Source organism: Sus scrofa, chromosome 14 (genome assembly GCF_054392235.1).
Source record: "Sus scrofa isolate SSC_HxYL_T2T_F1_AM1 chromosome 14, Sscrofa_HxYL_maternal_Yorkshire_Landrace_v2.0, whole genome shotgun sequence".
NCBI lineage: Eukaryota > Metazoa > Chordata > Mammalia > Artiodactyla > Suidae > Sus > Sus scrofa.
Genome location: NC_139396.1, coordinates 32,478,509 through 32,498,767, shown reverse-complemented (window position 1 = coordinate 32,498,767; position 20,259 = coordinate 32,478,509). Strand labels below are relative to the sequence as shown.

At 50.7% G+C, this 20,259-nt stretch overlaps 1 protein-coding gene across 10 annotated transcripts in view; it reads right to left on the bottom strand.

Moving 5' to 3' along the window:
* Positions 1-1,657: 1,657 nt before the first annotated feature.
* EPHX2 (epoxide hydrolase 2) overlaps positions 1,658-20,259 on the bottom strand; it is a 76,228-nt gene continuing 57,626 nt past the window's right edge. For 6 of the 10 annotated variants that reach the window (XR_014825742.1, XR_014825744.1, XR_014825743.1 and 3 more), the window contains one exon: positions 16,284-18,118. Coding sequence is in view for 2 of the 10 variants with exons in the window: in XM_084993204.1 (XP_084849330.1) it covers positions 2,052-2,130; positions 2,272-2,330; positions 3,642-3,722; positions 6,080-6,149; positions 8,198-8,300; positions 10,223-10,256; positions 12,504-12,575 (498 nt within the window). In the remaining 8 variants the exon portion in view is untranslated. 10 annotated transcript variants of the gene reach the window in all.

Below are 20,259 nucleotides of genomic sequence, written 5' to 3'. Positions count from 1 at the left end.
GACCTTTTCCAGCAGAGCACTTTTTATGACCCTCGATCTTGTATAACTGGTGATATTTTTGTTGCAATGCCAGGCACTCGATTCATCCAGCCCTTATTTGCCCAAAGAGCGGAATTTCTGAACATTTTGAATGATTTACCAAGATGACTGTATAGAATGCTGGAAATCGAGATGGCCAAGTAGGTTTGCCTACTCGTGTTTTTATTCTCATGAAAGATGGTCTGAGGTTTTTCTTTCCTTTCCTCCAGCCACTCCTATACAAATAAGCCTGGATATGCTCAGTAAAATATTATCTGGCTTATGTCGTCATTCCCCCTTTGGCACCCATGTGCTTATTTTTATTTTATTTATTTTAAAAATTTATTACTATCATTATTTTTTGTCTTTTGTCCTTTTAGGGCCACACCCGCAGCATATGGAGGTTCCCAGGCTAGGGGTTGAATCAGAGCTGTAGCCACCGGTCTACACCACAGCCACAGCCACGCCAGATCCGAGCTATGTCTGCGACCTACACCACACCTCAAGGCAAGGCCAGATCCTTAACCGACTGAGCAAGGCCAGGGATCGAACCTGCAACCTCATGGTTCCTAGTCGGATTCGTTTCCGCTGCGCCACGATGAGAACTCTACATTTGCTTTTTAAATTAGCCCTTTCATTCTCAGATCCAAAAGGAAGGAGGTGGTGGGGGGCTCATCCTGGATAAACTGTAATCTTAAGCCTAATACTTTGGTGGCACTTCGTCTCTGCCAGGCATTGTTCTAGAGCTCTCTGTGTCGCCTCTCATTTAATACAACCACCTGTGCATTTGGTGCTTCATGTCCCCCTATGTGTTTATGGTTGCGACCACGGCATATAGAAGTTCCCAGGCCAGGGACCGAATCTGAGCTGCAGCTACCAACCTACAATGCCAAGATCCTTAACCTGCAGCAACACAGTGGGAACTCTCCCCCATTTTTTTTTTTTAATAAGAGAGGAAACTGAGGCACAGGAAAGGCTTTCTTGAAGTCCCGCTGTATTAAGTGGTTGAGCAGGAGTTTGATCTGGGTAGTATGACTCCAAATTTAGAAAGAAGAGCTTTTGGTAGAAGAAGCTCGGCCTGCAGAACCAGATGGCCACGTTGGAATCTGGGCTCAGCCCCTGTGCTAGCCAAGCGATCCACACCTCAGTTTACCCATCTATAAAATGAGAAGGATACAAGATGGTCTGTGCAGGACTCCAGGCACATGGGGGTACCTAAGAATGATAGCTGCTAACACTCCTAAGTTGCCCCTTGTGTTCTGCACACACCTGGACCCACATACTCTTTGTTGCCTGGTTAACGGATATTCACCAAAATTCAGACTCCAGCTCAGAGACCACCTCGTCCACAAGCTTCCCCTGCTGAAAGTGCAGCGAGGGAGGTGAACACACATCTGTGAGCACATCATGCTAGGGGCGCAGGGAGACAGGGAGCATGGCCACACGTGGTTAGTGGCCCCTCCATCCAAAGGCACAGAGCGGACCATTTCTATCAGGTCGGAAGGTTCCACCGGCCAGTGCTGTTCCAGATCCTGTAGAGCCTTGCAGACTCAAGAGCCGAGGGAAATGGGGTCATCCAAATGTGTTGTTTTCTTAGAAAAATCACTCTACCTTTCTCCCAAGAACACAAACGCCAGTGTGGCAGTTGTCTTTGCTTTATTGAATAAAAGACTTCCCAGATCTGCTGAAATGATTCTAAACTGCTGCTTTTGCCTCATCAAAACAATGAATTGATTAGTCAAAGAGAACTCACCCTTGGCCACCCCCGTTCCATCCCCCACAGAACATTAACCATCCTTAGAGATAAAGTGATGCGTTTATACCCAGAGAATTAATCACACGTGATTGTTGCTGTATCTCAAATTCTGTCAAATCTGACTCATTTCATTTAAGGAAAATCATTCTTTGCTGCAGACCGCTTCAGAGCAGTGCTGCTGGTTCTGGGACAGGTAAGGCTACATGTGGGTACCACAGCAGTGCCCCAGGAGATGAAGAGGTTGGAGCGCCTGCTGGCGACAGACCCAAGTCACACCCTAAAGCTTTGAATCCACCAGTGGGTTCCTGGCATCAGTCTCCAGCCACTCAATGAGGATCCGATTCAGCTCAGCGGGCCTGGAAAGGGAACAGAAGGTGAGTCTGGCTGAACCACATGCCTCACTCACATGACGGCAGAGGTGATGAAGCAAGTGGCTCTTACTAGAGGTGAACGGGGAGTCCTGACATCCCCACCTGGGGACCCCCCCAGCTCCTTACTTGTCTATTTGTGTCCAGTGTCCGCAATCCTTAATGTGTCCCCTTTTCAGGTTGGGGATCTGGAAGAAAACCCCACCCAGAAAAGTAAATGGCAGAAGGCAAGTTTTCTGCTCCCCACAGGCCACCCCCTGAAAACCCAGCATTACCTAGCAAGGTCATGACCACTGGTTGAGCTCCTACTATGTGCTAAATGTTCCTTATTTGTCCTTGCCTCGTGCACACTGCCTTATTTATCCTTGACTGATCCCGCAGGAAACAGGAAGGCTCAGAGAGGTTAGGTAATTGGTCCAAGGCCACACAGTGGGTGTCTGAGCTAGACTCAAATTCAGGCTAACTCCTACTCATCACCCATCCTCATCACAACAGACCACTTCCCTTCAGAACCATCAGGGCTTGGCCCATTCTGCCTGAAAAATGCTGGGTCAAGCCTGGCTCTTGCCCTGTAGCCATGACTGCGCCCCCTTCCCAGGCTGCCTATCCCCCCTCCTCTGCAGTGGTCTGCACGCAGGGCTGCTTGGCTTCCCTTTTGGAATCGGAATCCCCAAAGCCCTCCCTTGGTTGGCTCCACAGCCCACAAAGCGTGTCCTTGGCAACATCCCTTGAAACACACTCTCTCCGCCAGGCTGGGTGATGCTAACCAAGCCAGGGCCAAATGCAGTCAGACCTCTCAGCATCCAGCCAGGATAAAGGAGCAGTCACGGGGACCCCACACAGGCCTCCCAAATCCTCCCAACCTCTTGGCTCTCCGAAGAGTAAGCTTCTGACCCACAGGATTGATACCCATCGATGCCCTTCATGGATCCCCATGCCCTCGGGTCCATACAGCTCAGCCTGGCCCTGCGGGCTCATCATGCTCCTGCCATCCTCTAAGCCTGCTCTCCAACCTTACCACTCAACACCTGTCTCTTCTCCCATTCTTTCTCTGCCGGTCAAGCCTTAAGTGTTCCTTAAGGCCAGGGGCAGTGGCCAGCGCCCCTGTGAAGCCCTCGTTCCTGGCTGTGCTCTGGGCCTCACACCCCTCCTGCGTATGGGGTTCACTGCTGGATGGGGAGCTCCTGCGGGGTGGGGTCTGTACTCTGTTCATCCTCACCTCCCTGGCCTCTAGCACTGTCCCAGCTCATCTAAGTACACCAGAGATGCCCTGAAAGGAAAGGGCGGGTGAGTGGATGAGAGACTGCATCCGTGTGAGGTGGTGGGTGAGGGAGAAAGCATTGGGTCTTAATGGCTCCTCCCCAAAGGTAACAGTGATGCTGCTGAAGAAGCTCTCGTTAAGCAAATGGTCCCACCAAACATGGCACTCTGCATCCACCGGGACACTTGTGCCCTCCTCCGAGAAGCTCCCATGACCCTGAGCAGGGCTGTCCCCTTACCCAATTCTCCATATGCTTGGACATCTTGGGATGAAGCACCAGGTCATTCTCAGCAGTGACCATCAGGGCTGGAATCAGGATCTGGGGACCAATAATGGGAAGCAGGAGTGAAGCCTCCACACTTGGGCCCTTTATTTTCATGCCCTGTGGCTTCCTCCACTATTTTTTAAAAAAATTTATTTTTAGGGACACAGCTGTGGCATTTGGAAGTTCCCAGGCTAGGAGTCCAATCAGAGCTGTAGCCACCGTCCTACACCACAGCCACAACAACACGGGATCCGAGCAATGTCTGCAACTTTCACTGCAGCTCACAGCAATGCCAGAGATCCTTAACCCACTGAGGGAGGCCAGGGATCGAACCCGCATCCTCACAGACACTAGCTGGGTTCTTAACCTGCTGAGCCACACTGGGAACTCCAGCTTTCTCCACTATTAACTGCCCCCCAAAGAACCCACAGCACCACTGGGGTCTGGCTCTGTTTCTGTTATGATTTGCATGAAGGGAGCATCACTGTGCCTGAAGATCCAAAATGATGGCCTGATTAAGAAGTACACAAAATTAGGCATAAGATAAGCTACAAGGATATACTGTATAGCATGGGGAAGAGAGTCGATATATTATAATAACCATAAATGGAGTATAATTGTAAAAATTGGAATCACTATATGTACACTTCTAACTTCCATAATAATATTGTGCAGCAACTATACTTCAATAAAAGAAGGAGAAAATGCTGATTAAAAATAATAATAAAATGATGGTGTGAGAGATTAAAAAAATGTGTATCTTGGTCTCCATTCCTGGTTCCTGGCACAGAGCTCCTGAAATCTAAGTTCCTAGGTGAGAAAGAGCTCTAGAAGCATCTCTGGTTCTAATGAGGTGACTGTGGGGGGCTCCTGGGTGGGGGCCTGGTCACCTGAAAGACAAAGCCCTGACTAGCAGCTGGGGATGTGTGGCCACCTGTCCCCCAAGTCTGGAAGGGGACCGGAAATGGAGTCAATAACTGACAGCGCCCACATGAGGAAGTCTCCATAAAAATCCGCACAATCTGGAGTTCCCGTCGTGGCGCAGTGGTTAACGAATCCGACTGGGAACCATGAGGTTTCGGGTTCGGTCCCTGCCCTTGCTCAGTGGGTTAACGATCCGGCGTTGCCGTGAGCTGTGGTGTAGGTTGCAGACGTGGCTCGGATCCCGCGTTGCTGTGGCTCTGGTGTAGGCCAGTGGCTACAGCTCCGATTCGACCCCTAGCCTGGGAACCTCCATATGCCGTGGGAGCGGCCCAAGAAATAGCAAAAAGACAAAAAAAAAAAAAATCCGCACAATCTCAGTAGCATGGAGTTCGGAGAGCATCCAGGGTGGTGAACTCATCCACCCAATGGGTGGGGGGTCCCACACCATGAGTCTAGGGGACTGACGCTCATGTGCTGGGGACCCCCCGCCTTCAGGCCTCACCCGATGACTCTTCATCAGGTGGCTCATCTGTGTCCTTTATCAAATCCTTTAATAAACTGGTAAACGTGTTCCTCTGAGTTCTGTGAGCTGCGCTAGCAGGTTAATAGACCCCCAAGTAACAGGGGTGCGGGGACCTGGGATTTACAGTCAACCCACTGGAAGCAGAGAGAACAACCTGGCCTTGGGGTTGGCATCTGAAGCAGAAGCAGCCTTATAAGAGGGAGCCCTTAACTGGCGGGACCTGACACGGTCAGCAGGCAGACAGTGTCAGCATCGAGTTGAACTGCAGGGCAGCGTTGCTGAGAATCGCTTGGTGGTTGGAAAATCCTTCACATTTGGTGACAAGAAGGGTCAGAAAGAAAGCGCTTAGTGTGAAAGGAGAGGAGACACACAGGAGGAAAAGACAGGGCTCTTCTCCTGCGGAGGAACTGAGCTGTGACCCCGCGGGCTGTGTGTGTGCGTGTGTGTCTAAGTAAGAGCATGCCTGTGGTGCACTGGGCATGACTGAGGCTTGGGGAACCAAAAGCTTGGCAAGTGAGGGCTCCATTTACTCCCTTTGCAGACTCAGAGATGGAATCCCGTCTTCCACTTGACAAATGAGGAAACTGAGACGTGGACTGACTCAGGGTGATGCAGCCAGAGGCCAAAGCCCCGTGCGAGAGCAGTAATGCTCCTCCTGTGAAGTAGGGGCTTCAGTCTTATTCCCTCTGGGAGCCACCCTGGGCCACCTGAGCCCTGGGCCGGGGAGGCCCTGATCTGGGCCTTCCAGATCGATGCTGCGGTCACCTGGTAGACCCTGTTCCACCCCCCAAAGCAACCCTCTGCCATCCCAAGAGCGGCATCAGCAAAAGAGGCACGGCAGTGAGGCACTGCCAGAAGCAGCAGGCTGGCCTGTCCACCGCCATCGCGGACCCAGCGGGAGATCAGCTGGGCCCATGGATGCCCCGAGGGTGGCTCGTGGGGGAGGGGAGCAGCACGAACTCACCTTCCTTCCTGAGCCTTTGCAGCCCCACTGCCAGTTCCTTTCCATGTTCCGGTACCAGTTTAGAGGCCCCCTGGGAGGGGCAGATCAGGGAACAAAAAGAGAAAAGCTTTTAGTAGATGCTTATGCTGCAGACCTGCCATCAAGAAGCTCTGCACAGAGCCTGTCTTCCCAGGAGGAGGCAGAGGTTCCTGCAGGGGGAAGAGAACAGAGCCCAGGATCCACGTCTTGTGACTGCCCACCTGCTCACCAGGCTCTATGGAGCCAGCCTGGTGCAGGCACGGGGCGGGCTCAGGGCTGCCAGCCTCTGAAGTGGGCATCGGGGAACACACAGCAGCTGCCCTCCAGGGCTCTCCACTTCCTCCCGGGGCTGTCTGGGGCTCAGCGCTCTCGCTATCCAGGGCCACTCTCCTGCCCCTGGGAACCCACAGACAAGGGACACAGGGACTCCCATGCTTCTTCCTGCTGGGTCATCGGGATGTGACATAAGGTGACTCCTCCTGGACACGTAGGGTGGTCCCAGGGCTGTGCCTGGAACATGCTCCCAAACCTCAGGCACAGTAGGGCTTGGTGTCATCAGGCCCTCAAGGCTCCTACAGTGCAGAGGAGGGCCTGGAAGACCTTGGACAAGCCACCTGCCCTTTGGGGACCACTAATTCTCCATCCAGATCAGATGGCCTCTACACTCCCTTCCAGGGCACATCTATCTCCCAGTCTGAAGCTCTTAAATTGTCACCCACTTTTTTAAAAAGAGGAGAAGCTTAAGGAAGAGTTGCAGCTGTGGTGCAGGAGACATTGGGGTCTAAAGGGCCACCATGGGAGTTCACAGCCAAGGCTGCCACGCCGTGGGCCTGCGGGCTGGGCTGATGAAGGCGGTGCACCTTTTGGGCTCCTTCTGCGCCCCCAGGTCTGAGTGGAAGATGGGGTGTGAAGAGACACAGGCACGGGGAGAGGAGGAGGATGGGGACACAGTGGCCCGCAGTGGCCGTGAAGGACTCAGGAGATTCAAAGATTTGCAGTCTCCAAATATGAGAAGAAACATGCAGCAAAGGGGCTGCTGGAGGGATTCTTAGTGGTTCCAGGGCAGGACCCTGAAGCGCAGCATAAAAACAGACCTGAGAGGAGTTCCCGTTATGGCACAGAGTGGAAACGAATCTGACTAGGAACCATAAAGTTGTGGGTTCAATCCCCGGCCTTGCTCAGTGGGTTAAGGATCCAGAGTTGCCGTGAGCTGTGGCGTAGGTTGCAGATGTGGCTCAGATCTGGCATTGCCATGGCTGTGGTGCAGGCGGGAGGCTACAGCTCTGATTAGACCCGTAGCCTGGGAACCTCCATATGCTGTGGGTGTGGCCCTAAAAGAAAGAAAGACAAACAAACAAACAAACAAAACCAGACCTAAGAAAAGGAATGAAGTCCTGGCACCAGACCAGGACAGGGACACACCCAGGAACCTGCTGAGTAAAGGGAGGTGGGTGGGGAGGACCACACAGTGCATGCTGCCATTTATAAGAAATGACCAGAACGAGCAGGTCCAGGGAGACGGAAGGCAGATTGGTGACTGCCTGGGACCAGGGGTGGAGAAGTGGGGCTGACTGCGAAAGGCAACAGCTGCTTTGGGGGTGATGAAAACACTCTAAAATGGATTGTAGCGCTGATGGAACAGCTCTGTGAAAGACTAAGAACTGATGAATTTACACTTGTAGTGGGTGAAGCCCATGGTAGGTGAGTTAGAGCTCGGTGAAGCTCTTGTACATATACACGAGAGGTCTATAATCCCCCTGCCCCAAGCAGGTATGTGCTTTTTGAGTCTATGGGGGTCTTTGCATTCTTCTGAAGAACTCAGAGCTGTCATCTGATTCTGACAGAAGTCACACCTGAGAAAAGGTTAAAAACGTCTGGTCCCTACACATAAGGGAGAACAAGCTGAATTCTCGAACCTAAGCAGACTGAGTATTGTCAGATACTGAGCCTCTGGACACTGGAGGCATCCAGGCAGAGGCTGGCCAGGCATCCACGGGGACTGAGCTGGAGGGGCCCTGGGTCTCGCCTCACACCGTGAGAGCAGAACAGCCCCCCTCTGCCAACCTTCTCTCCCCCCGTGTTCAGGGCACCACTCTTTACCTGAACCCAGACTTCTTGAACTGCTGCACATAGAACTGGATGTCCTCCTCGGTGACTAGCCTGCTGAGGCTGGGCTCCTCTGGGGTCCCCACAAAAAGTCCTCCTGCGAAAAGCCACTTGTTTCCTCTCCCACCCCCTGTGCCAGGTGTGCTAGTTCTATCGCAGGTGATCCCAGTTGAGGTCAGGCTCCCACCTGCCTCTCCCGCCCCCTCTGAACTGATACTGAAGGGCCTCATGTGCCTTCATCTGCTCTTTCTTTCCCACAATGAGCCTGTCTCTTTTCAAGCTCCAGTGCTCTTGCTGTCATTCTGGAGCCCAGGCCACAACTTCTAGGACAAACACCCTCCTCTCCTTCAAAAACTGACAACACCGTCCAAGAGGACACCGTTTACAGTTTCGAGGCCCGATCAGCCTCCAGCCACCCTCTCCCCTAAACCACACCTTCTCTAAACACTTTAACAATCATGTCCCTCTTTAGGTAGCCCCACGGAGATTCTTGAAATTTTCACAAATGCCTGCTCTGATCTTCTTCTTAGTCTAGAAGAAAATCTTGTTTGGCCCTGAGACTGTGGCACTGCCATCATTCCCGTCTATTGGAATGAAATGGACAAGGAAGAGCACACACTATTGCTAGCTGCAGGCTCACGGACCCCCGCATGGTGTCCTTGGCGTGGAATTCTATCTCGTTTTCAGGGAGTACACAGTGTTCCAGGAGTCCCCAGTCTCCGTGGAGGGCAGCTTGTGATGGCTGCTGAAAGCTCAGGGACCAGGGCCTTTGCTAGGGGACAGCCCCACAGGTATTACTGCTGGTGCTTCAATGGGCCGCCTCACCATTTTCAGGCTTTCCAGAGCCTTGGAGGTTCTGGAGCTGGGCATTGCAGACTTTCGGGGCATGTGATCAGGGTGCCTCCCCATGGCCAGCCAACCTTCCCCCCTGGGGCTGGTGATTGGGTTGCTGCTGCCTTGATGCCTCTGAGACACCCGCCCCCCAGCTCTCCTCCATTATTACTGCTCTCTGCCTCCCCAAGAGACTGGGGCTCCCCAGGAGCAATGACTTTGCCTTGTGTGCTTGGATACCTGCCCCTCCTCACACCAAGTGTGCACTTAAAATGTCTGAGGAATGAAGGAATGAATGAGGGGCCATGGGAACAAGTAAAGGGGTGGAGGAGGGAAGGGAGGGTTGTTCCTGGCCAGTGAGAAGAATATGGCCTTTAGAGTCAGAGGAATTTAGGCCCAGCCTGGCCACCTTAGGCAGATTCTGTGACTCTTCTGAAACCCATTTTCCTCACTTGTCAAACAGAGATAATAATGGGAGTTTGGGGGTGGGGGATGTCACCAGGATTATTATCAGTACATTTAAAGGAGGCTAACCCAGGGTTTGATGCACACAGTAGGTGCTCAAACAACGGTAGTGATCATCTCTATTAATAAATATAGAAGAGAATGATGACAAAGTCACGGGCCTGGGCCAACTAAGTTCCTATGGGAACCGTGCCACATCCAGAAGCTGGGGTAGGAGGGGGTGGTGAGTGCCAGTCTGCTCCTAGCCCTGGCCCCTCCCTTATATCCAAACTGGTAGGGAGAACAAGGGTCTGCTGTCACAGGATAGGACCGAGCCAGAAGGAGGGAAGGCCAGGGCACTATGATGGGGGAGACCTGGCCGAGAGTCTAGCCTGGTTTCTCTGCCTGAACCAGGTGACCCTGCAGAGGTCAGTTCCTATTCTGGGTCTCAGTCCTAATCCGGGGAGGGTGGGTCTGCCCTGACGGGCTCTGAGATTCCTCCATACTCTTAGTCTTTCAGATCTTGAGCCCAAAACTCGGTAGGGGAAAGGAACCCAAGGCCCCTGTGGTCAGCCCAGGGTCAGGGTGAGAGTGATTCACCAGCAGGGACCTATGTTGACCGAGTTATAGTTCAGGGCTTGCAGGTGGCTGCATCTGTCCACAGTCATCAGATGGAGAAACACTCATTTAATGTCTGCTGCCCTGGCCCTCCTGTCTCCCTCTTCTCCTAAGAATGTCTCTTACCCAATTCACGGACTCTGTTCGTGGTGAGAAAAGTCTGGAAGGAGAAAAGTTAGAAATTACGTCATGGGAGTTCCCATTGTGGCTCAGCAGAAACGAACCCGAGGAGTATCCATGAGGATGCAGGTTCGATCCCTGGACCAGCTCAGTGGGTTAAGGATCCGACATTGCCTTGAGGTGCAGTGGAGGTTGCAGACTTGGCTCAGATCCAGTGTGGCTGTGGCTGTGGTGCAGGCTGGCAGCTGTGGCTCCAATTCAACCCCTAGCCTGTGAACCTCCATGTGCTGCAGGTGCAGCTGTATAAAGGAAAAAAAAAAAAAAAAAAAAAAAAAGAAAGAAAGAAATGATGTCATGGGTCAAGCAAAGTAAACATGTAGAAAGAGGTCATTTAAAATCCCCACCAGTGCTATCAGACTATACAGATATGCTAAAGGCCCAAGGGCACTGGGCAGGTCCTCCACAGTCAGAGCAAAGCAGCTCACAACTACCCTCCAGGCCAAGGCTGCTCCTGGGTGCTTGCAGGTCTTGGCAATACAAGGATTTAGGTGTATCAGCCAGCCAGGACAAGAGATGAGACCCTAGGTCTATGGCAGGTGGGAAATTAAAAATGAAATCCTCCTCACCCTCCACAGGGAATCTGGTCAATCTGGGGTCCTTAGTGAGAGGGTAGACAGAGAAATGTTGAAGGATTTGGTCCTTTCCTTTTGGTGCCAAGAGGAAAGCAAAACAAGCTTCCCTGGGAATCCACAGCTACAAGCCTGCCTTCTCCCATGTGTGGGTTTGAATAAACACTCTACAAGATCTAGAAACCCCCACTAAGTGAAGTAAGCAACAAAAATGGAAGTGAGCCTGGACTGGTAATGCCACCAGGATGCCTGGTAGGAGAAGCAAAGGTTAAACCATCCAGGAGGGCCACTTCCTCCATCCCAGCTGAAACAGCTGCAGATGAAGTGCTGCTGAAGGTGAGCCCACAAACCAAAATCACAAAACTCCCTCCTTTTCTCCCTCCCTCTCTTACACACACAAAACCAAACCCCATTGCAAGAGACAGCAGACAGACCAAATAGTAACACAAGACTCTCCAAAAATACCAAATAATGGAACTTGCAGAGAGAGAAAGAGAATGAAAAATGAGTATATTTAAAATAATTAAAGACAAAAGAAGGAACTGAACAGAAAGAACAGAGCAAGATTAAAACGATCAGAAAAATTTGAGAAAGAACCAAATACAGGAGTTCCTGTTGTGGCTCAGTGGTAACGAACCTGACTAGTATCCATGAGAACACAGGTTCAAACCCTGGCCTTGCTCAGAGGCTTAAGGATCCAGCATTAACCGTGAGCTGTGGTGTAGGCCAGCAGCTGAGGCTCCCATTAGATTCCTAGCCTGGGAACTTCCATATGCTGCGGGTGCAGCCCTAAAACAAAAAAACAAAACAAAACAAACCAGAACCAAATACAACTTTCAAAAATTAAAAAAAAAAAACCCAAACAAACCTGTTCATTGAAATTAAAAAGAAAACTTCAAATATGGGTTAAACTGCATATCTGACTTGGCTAAAAGACAAGCACCATACAAGAAGGCAGACCTGAGACTGAATTTTTACAAGCAACAGCAGAAGCTTTTAGAAGAAAATAATGGTCAACCTAGAATCAGATAAACCGTTCTTTAGGATTAAAAGCAAAACGAAGACATTTCCAGGCCCAAAATTAGGGATGTACTGCTATAAGACTCTTATTGAGAAAACTACAAGAGCAAATCCTTCAGGAGGAAGGAAACGGAACTGAATATAAAAGAGTGAGAGGCCAGAAGTGGTCAGCAGAGAAACTGGCAACAATAGGGAAGTCCAAGCAGGCAGTGACCAGATAAAGCAACACGAGTGACAATGACTTCTAACAGGTAAGGTAGGACTGTTCAAGGGTTCTAGACGCCTGTGGTTGCTCAAGAAAAGGGTTAGAGGCATCCATTAATTCAGGACTTTGAAAAACTACTATGCATATGGAAACGATAAAGGTGATGACGGTAGGATTGCTAAACAGTGACCATTATAATCATTCTTTAAGTTTTCAAGCCCTACTAGTGTGTGACAGTCACACACTATGAACGAGACCTTTCCCCATTAATGAAGGGACTGGTGAGTGGGGTTGAGGTCTCCAACTGCCCTGACTGTGAATGAAGTCAAAGGAAAGAAGGCAAGTCGCTCATTTCCAGACCCTGACATGCCCCAACCTGCCCAGGGAAGCCATCCTTCCCTGTCCTGTTGCCCTCCCTGCCTGCACCCCTCACCTCATCATGTGCTCTGAAGAAGTTTTTGAAAGTCCGATCCAGGTTCTGTTCCAGTTCAGCCTCCGCCACTCCCTGAAACAACCCAGAAGGCAAAATGATGGACTCGGCAGAGATTGCAGACATTAATCTGACTTCTGAAAGCAAGAAGCCCCCAATCTCTGCCCCACCCAGCTCGTGTCATTAGAAATGCATACATCTGCATTTTTATGTCGAAACAGGTCTGTTTGCTTGTTTTAAAAGTTCAAATAATATACCAGATGCTCGCAGTGGTCCCCCACCCAGCCCACACCCGGGAGGTAAATTTATGGATGCTGCTTTCTTTACCTTTTGTCCCCCATCTTTCAAAATTCCTGCAATGAGACTATGTTACTTATAACAATCCCTTTAAAGGAACAGGGAAGGGCTGGAGCAGGAATGGGGAGATTGGGGCTGAAGGGTGGTGAGGAGAGGTGGAGGACGATTCCAAGGATTTTCAGAGGCCAAGGTGGGTTCCATTCCCATCTCATGTTGCCGTGATAACTCCAGAACCAGCTCCTTTGATTTGGGCCTAAGTTGTCTCCCCAAAGACAGGCAGCAAGTTGCTTTGATTCAGTTGCTGGACACACATCTTTTGTGCTCCAAGGTCTTTCTGTCCCATGTTGTTACATTTAACTGTTTAGTCTACGACCGGTTCTTTGGCCATTTCCAGGCCTCTGGATTGTGCACAACTGGACAGTTCTGACTTGAACTTGCTTCATCCCTGAGAGTCCTAACATACAAAACAGAGGTCCTGAGGATGGGGCGAGGGCTGGCTGTAGCCTGAAGTAAAGTGCCGGAGTTACTGTCCTGTCCTGGGGGCTGGGGAAGGGGTTCCTGCCGAAAACCCAGGGTCTGGGTCCCTCCTTTCCCCACCCCCTTCCTTCTTCCCCAAATCCTCTTTCCAGGAGTGGTTCCCGACACTAAGAATAGTGGTGGCCAGAGGCTTTAAGATCCATCGCTGGGGACTTCCCTTCGTGGCTCAGTGGTTAATGAACCCGACTAGGATCCATGAGTACATGGGTTTGATCCCTGGCCTTGTAAGGATCTAGAATTGCCATGAGCTGTGGTGCAGGTGGCAGACACGGCTTGGATCTGGCGTAGCTGTGGCTGTGACGTAGGCTGGTGGCCACAGCTCCGATTGGACCCCTAGCCCGAGAGCCTCCATAAGCTGCAGGTGCGGCCCTAAGATAGCAAAAAAAAAGAAAAAGAAAAAAGATCCACTGTAGATACTAATCTACTGGGTCCATGATTTTTTAGGACACAAAGAAACAATTTTTATCCACTCTTTCTTTTCTGGAACTTGAAAGGCCTTGGACCGGAAAGCAGTTACAGCAACAGTGTCAAAAGCGATAGTCAACTGTCCCTGAGGCAGGGACCCAGCAGGGACAACTGCTCTGAAATGAGAAAGAGCCTTCCCCACGCAGTCCTCCAGGGGACCAGTGTTATGGGAAGACACTGAGCAGGAGCAGGGCAGTGCATCACGGTCTACTGAGGCTCTGTAACTCAGTACCACAGACTGGGTGGCTTATACACACAGGCATTGATTTCTCACAGCTCCACAGGCTGGGAAGTCCTGATCCAAGTCCAAGATAAAGGTGCTGGCAGGTTCATGTCTGGTGAGAACTGTTTCCTGGTTCATAAATGACCATCTTCTCGCTGTGTCCTCACAAGGCAGAAGGAGTCAGCAAACCCTCTGGAGCTGCTTCTTGAAGGGCACTAATCCCTTTCATGAGGGCTCCACCCTCAAGACCTAATCATCTCCCCAAGGGCTCACCTCCTTCCACCATCACATCAGGACCTCAACATCTGAATGGGCTGGGGAGGGGGCAGACACGATTCAGCCTACAGCACAGGGCCAGCCTGCTTTCTTCTCCTCCTTTCCAGCTGCTCACCTGAATGTACCCAGGTACCAACTGGACTGAGTTGCAGGATGTTTTCCAAATGGGTGCCCCACTTTCTCATCCTCTTGGTTTCATATGTTGTAACTTCCACCAAGAACACCTATTTCCCTCAGTTTAGCTTTCAAGAAGCCTCCTGCACCCATCCCAAACACTGCCTTCCCCACAAAGTCCCACCTTCCCCCATCACACAGCTCTGCTCTTCTTGGATCCCACAGAGCCTTCAGTGTCCTCCCATGGACCACCCTGAGAGCAGAGAAGCATCTTGTCATCTTCTCTGGAGCACCTGTAAGGGGTCGGGGAAGGGACAGAGGTTGAATGCCTGTTCCCAGAGGGGAGGGTCCTGGAAGGCAGGTCTGTCAAGTGTTTAGTGGCCAGCAGCACTCAGACCCTGCATGTTTTAAGAGGTCCTAGCACCCTGCACTTCATCCATTCGCAGAGCAGTCATGGGAGCTCCAGATCTATGAGACAGCAGCACTTCGGGAGAGGGGACCTTCATCAGCAGGCAGTGCTGGATCCACAGCATGAGACTATCTGATGAAAGCAATGCTGGTGTGTTAATGACAATCCCCTCGCATTTGTAAGATGTGGCTGTGACGGAGAATCAATCGCTGCCTTCAGCTAGGTGATGAATGCCAAGGCAAGAAATGGCCACGGAAGGCAGCACATTTTAAGTGGTTGATCAATGCCCTGCGTGTCACCATGGGTCCTCATTTTTTATTGAGAACAGCCCCCATCCCAGAAACAGCGACTGTTTATGAGATCAGGATGTGTAGGAATCTTTGCGAGTCCAGAGGTCTAGATGGGCTGCAGTGGTGAAATAGTCCTTCAAAGAGGAAATGAATGTCAAAGGGGTCAGTTAAAAAATCAGAGAGCCCAAAAGTAAATAAGTCTGTCCATCACATGAAAGTGTATCGGATCCACAGGGGTGATGAGGACAAAGGTGAGGGCCGGAGGGGGCGAAGATAAGAGCATCTGGACTCTGGCTGTGTGCCCCGCTGATACTGTCGGACTCTTTGTAATTTATAAAAGGCGATACCTTATTTTGAAGTCCCACGGGCCAATGACAAGCCTCCTGTCTGTCCAACAGGATAGGGCTCCTCCCTCTGTGCTCGTGATCATAGAATTAAAGGATGAACTTTGGAATCCCACAAACAAGGTTTCAAGCCCTGCTACCAATACTTATTAACTGGGCAACTTGATTTTCCAGAGCCTCAGTTTTCTCATCTATAAAATGGGGGTTTTGTAAGATTTTTAGGAGATAATACCTATTTCTCTTTCTCTCTTTTTTTTCTCTCTCTTTCTTTCTTTCCTTCCTTCCTTCCTCCCTCTTTCTCTCTCTCTCTCTTCTTTCTTTCTTCCTCCCTCCCTCTCTCTGTCTCTCTCTTTTTTTCTGTCTGTCTGTCTGTCTTTTTAGGGCCACACCTGTGGCATGCTGAAGTTCCCAGGCTAAAGGCTGAATCTCAGCTTTACTACCAGTCTATACCACAGCAACAGCAATGCCCGATCCAAGCCTGGCCTTCAATCCCTAGCAGGGCCAGGGATTGGACCCATGTCCTCATGGATACTAGTCAGGTTCATTACTGCTGAGCCACAACGGAAACTCCAATAATGCCTATTTCTGGCAAAGCCTGATAGATACATAGGAGAGATGCCAATAAATGATGGTTATCATTATTACTATAGCTATAATTAAAGTCACCTAATTGCATCAGAATTATCTATTTTGGGGAGTTCCCTGGTGGCTTGGTGAGTTAAGGGCCCAGTGTTGTCACTGCTCTGGCACGGGTTCAATCCTTGGCCCCAGAACTTCCTCATGCCATGGGCGTGGCCAAAAAAAGAGAGAAAGAAAAATAATTGTCTCTTTTTGGATCTGGTCCCCTTGATAGCCTGTGAATTTCTTAGGGACACACACTGTATCTTATTCACATTTTTATTCCCACTGCGATAGCCTGATGATAGTAGGCACCCAACAAAGGCTAGAAGGATGGGAAGAAGAGAAGGAAAAAAAAAAGGGGGGAAAATGTGTGATAAAGTCTTAAGTGGGAGTGTCTTCAAAATGACCACATGGATTGTGGCTTTTATGTTTCTAGCCTCCACTGTAAGCTCATATTCACCAGAAATGTATGAAAAAATTCATATTTCATGACAGGACAAGACAAATTTAAACAGAGAAAAAATGTTCTCTGCCTTTGGGCCTCCTCTCGCCCCCACCTCCTCCTGGACTGCTCTGCTGTGTGTACCTGCACTAACGCACTGACCACACCTCCCCGTCGGCAGAAATACCTGCTCAACCATAAAGAGCGATAATTCCCTCGCGTCAACAAGACAGCTCCTCGAAAGATAATATTCCTTCTAGATCTTATAAGGGGCACAATGACACTTAGATCTGGATTTTGCAAAGCGCCAATAACACCTCGTTTAACGTACAGCCCCCTGTTGGTGGAAATCTGCCGCCCGAGGAAAATACTCCACCACCTCAAGAAGTCTTGAATTGACAGGTGGGTGGGGAGGGAAGGTGTTAAGGGCCTATATAACCTCTGGGTTCAGTGGGCCAGGTACCCCCTCCCCAGCAGCCGGGTTACAGGTGTGCTGACACAGGTGGGAGATCTGATTCCCAGGATCCCCAAACCTGATCTTCCCTTCACCCCCCACAACTTATATTCTGCTCAATGGCAGAAGAGGACACAAGGAAGGAGACTGTGTTCGGTCCAGACTTTTCAGGGCGTAGAGCGCTGGCAGGGGTGGTGTTTTTGGTCACCTCATCTGTGGGAAGCTTCCCACAGATGGCATTTTTGTTATTTCCATAGGTCTGCTTCAGAAGCTCTTCTTCGGGTCTGTTGTGTCATTGCTAAGACAATGGGGACAGCCACTTAAATCACAGCTCCTGCAAAGCACGAGCTCAGGCAGCGCCACCCTCTCCAGCTCACACTACAAGACACTTCTCCCAGGAAGACAGCGTGTACCCTTTAATCATCAGGTTGGGGCCGGCAACGCCGCTTCACATTCTGTCTACCTCGATAACAATGACTTGAATTCCTCTGACGGTGGGGCAGAGCTCTCTCAAAATAGGCCAGAAATAATTTGAAAAGATACATGTACCTCAGTGTTCATTGCAGCACTATGCACAATAGCCTAGATATGGAAACAACCTAAATGTCTGTCAACAAATGAATGCCTAAAGATGTGGTACATATATACAGTGGAATATTACTCTGCCATAGCAAGAATGCAAGTTAGTCCATTTGTAGCCTTTTTTGGTATTCCACATCTAAGTGCTATCATGCAATGTTTGTCTTTCTCTGTCTGACTTCACTCAGTAGGATAATCTCTAGGTCCATCCATGCCGTGCAGATGTCAAATGGAGAAATAAAGAGGAAGCAGTGTTGGGGGTGGTTGAGCGCAGGTTTAACAGGATACACCAGGCGTGTTCTGATTTGGGGGCAAAGGGGCTCTGAGATGTCCCCAGGCTAAACAAGGACCTACAAATCCTAAGATTTACGAAAGGGAACAGGTCATGATGAAATTATCCAGCTGATTCTGTTTGTCTTTGCTGCTCAGAGTCACCTCCTCCTCCTCTGTTTCTTACTACACAAACGCAAAGCCTAGCATCCCCTCTCTGACAAGGAAGGAAAAACATAGCTTTTTCGTGTGTGTGTCTTTTTAGGGTCGCATCCACAGCATACGGAGGTTCCCAGGCTAGGGGTCTAATCAGAGCTATAGCCGCTGGCCTACACCACAGCCACAGCAATGTGGGATCCGAGCCATGTCTAAGACCTACACCACAGCTCACGGTAACACCGGATCCTTAACCCACTAAATGAGGCCAGGGATCGAACCTGCGTCCTCATGAATGCCAGTCAGATTTGTTTCCGCTGAGTCACGACAGGAACTCCGAAAAACATAGCTTTTGATTTGAACTTCCACCAGACGGCAAATTCACAGGCCAGGACAGTAAACGTTGGCTAAAGGTTCAAAGAGCTTGGGAAGCTGGATCGAAACCTGGCGTTGGTCTAAGTTAGCGTTGGTCTAAGCCGCACCCTGAGCTGCTCAGCAAACGAGCAAGAGGTGGGAGGGCTGGGGGCAGGAGTCTGGACCCCTAAGCTCATGGGTGCCACCTCCTGGCTGGAGAATGGTGGGGACTGGGGTGGGAGGAGGGATGGAAAGAAGGGACACCCAGCACCCACCCCTGATTCAAGGAGTGGCTCTATATATTATGTTTTCTTTATTGGCCCGAATTCAGCTGAAGTTTAAAGCTGTCACCAATGCGAAAAATATACTGAGGGCCAGAGACAGGAAGGGGTTGGCCGGTTTGCTTCCTCATCAAGGAGCTCCTCCCCACAGAATGGTTTCTCCTTAAGACCCAGCTCGGTGCCCATCCAGACCAGCCCCAGCTGCTGGATTCACCCAAGCCAGTTCCTGGGGGCCTTTTAGTGGCCAGGTCACTAATCTGAGTAACAGACATTTCCCTGCCAAGAGGCTTTGTTCCTAAGAACAAAACCCTCCTCAATAGAACAATAAAGGTACTGATTTTTCCGCAATGACTATAACAACCTTTGAAATGAAAATCCTTACTCTATTAGGGCTGCAATTAGTAAGCATCCTCCCCTGAGGTCACCCTTCCATTGAGACCTTGAGCTTATCTGGGTTTTGCTGCCTCACCGCCACCCCCCAACCCCTAGCTTCGATGCTCAGCACACAGATAAAGTCCAAACTCCCTCCAAGTGTGGCTTAAGAGGAGGCATGTAGGCTCTGAAGTCAAATAAGATTCAGTCAACAACCTGACCCAGTCACGTACCTGGTCTGGGCGAGTGAGTGGGGCTCCCAGAGCCTCAGCTTGCTCAGCTGAACAGATGGGAGAGCACGCCAGGTGCTGCTGTGGACAGAACCACCAGGCCCACCGGCTGCAACCCAAGCCTCCATCAAAGAATGAAGAGATGAACAAAACGGGCTCTACACACCCATGGCATGTGATTTAATCACCACGAGCTACGTCCTGGATGAATCCTGAGCGTACTCTGCTAAGTGAAATACGCCAGACACGAAAGACACATGCTGTATGATTCCACTTATATGAGGTCCTAGAGGAGTCAGATTCATCAAGACAGAATGTAGAACGGGGGGCTGTTGGGGAGGGGCAGGGGGATGGGGAGTCAACATTTGGGAGCAGAGTTTCAGCTCCGCAAGCAGCTATGAGTCTTCTTATGAATGTCCGAGTCAAAAGGATAAGAAAGAGACAACGGAAGAAAGATGTGGAAGAGAGGGCACACAGCCCCACACTCACCCCCCTCCCCCGCCCCCGGCTGCGCCCAAGGGTGAAGCCCCCAGCAGTGGGGCTAGAGTGTCAAAGCCTACTGTGGCCCATCCACAGGGTGTGGGGGTCGGGCTGGGGAGAAGGCAGAGACAAGAGAAGTGACTCTGGGGCACTCAGGTGTCAGAGGTGAAGGCAGAGCCCAGTGGGCGGGGTCATCTGGGCACACGGAGAGCAGTGGGAGGGGCTTGGGTTTGGGGGGAGAGGGGACCAAGCAGAGCCAGAGACCAAGAGAGGGTCAGATAAGAGGTGAGAGCGAGCCAGACATCAGAGTCACAGTTGTGCGGGGCTGTCTCCTTCCTAATGCCTAAAGGCCGCCGCACCTGCCACTTAAGAACCTAGAACCGGAGTTCCTGTAGTGGCTTAGTGGTTAACGAATCCGGCTAGAAACCATGAGGTTTCAGGTTTGATCCCTGGCCTCGATCAGTGGGTTAAGGATCTGGCATTGCTGTGAGCTGTGGTATAGGTCGCAGACACGGCTCGGATCCAGTGTTGCTGTGGCTGTGGTGTAGGCTGGGGGCTACAGCTC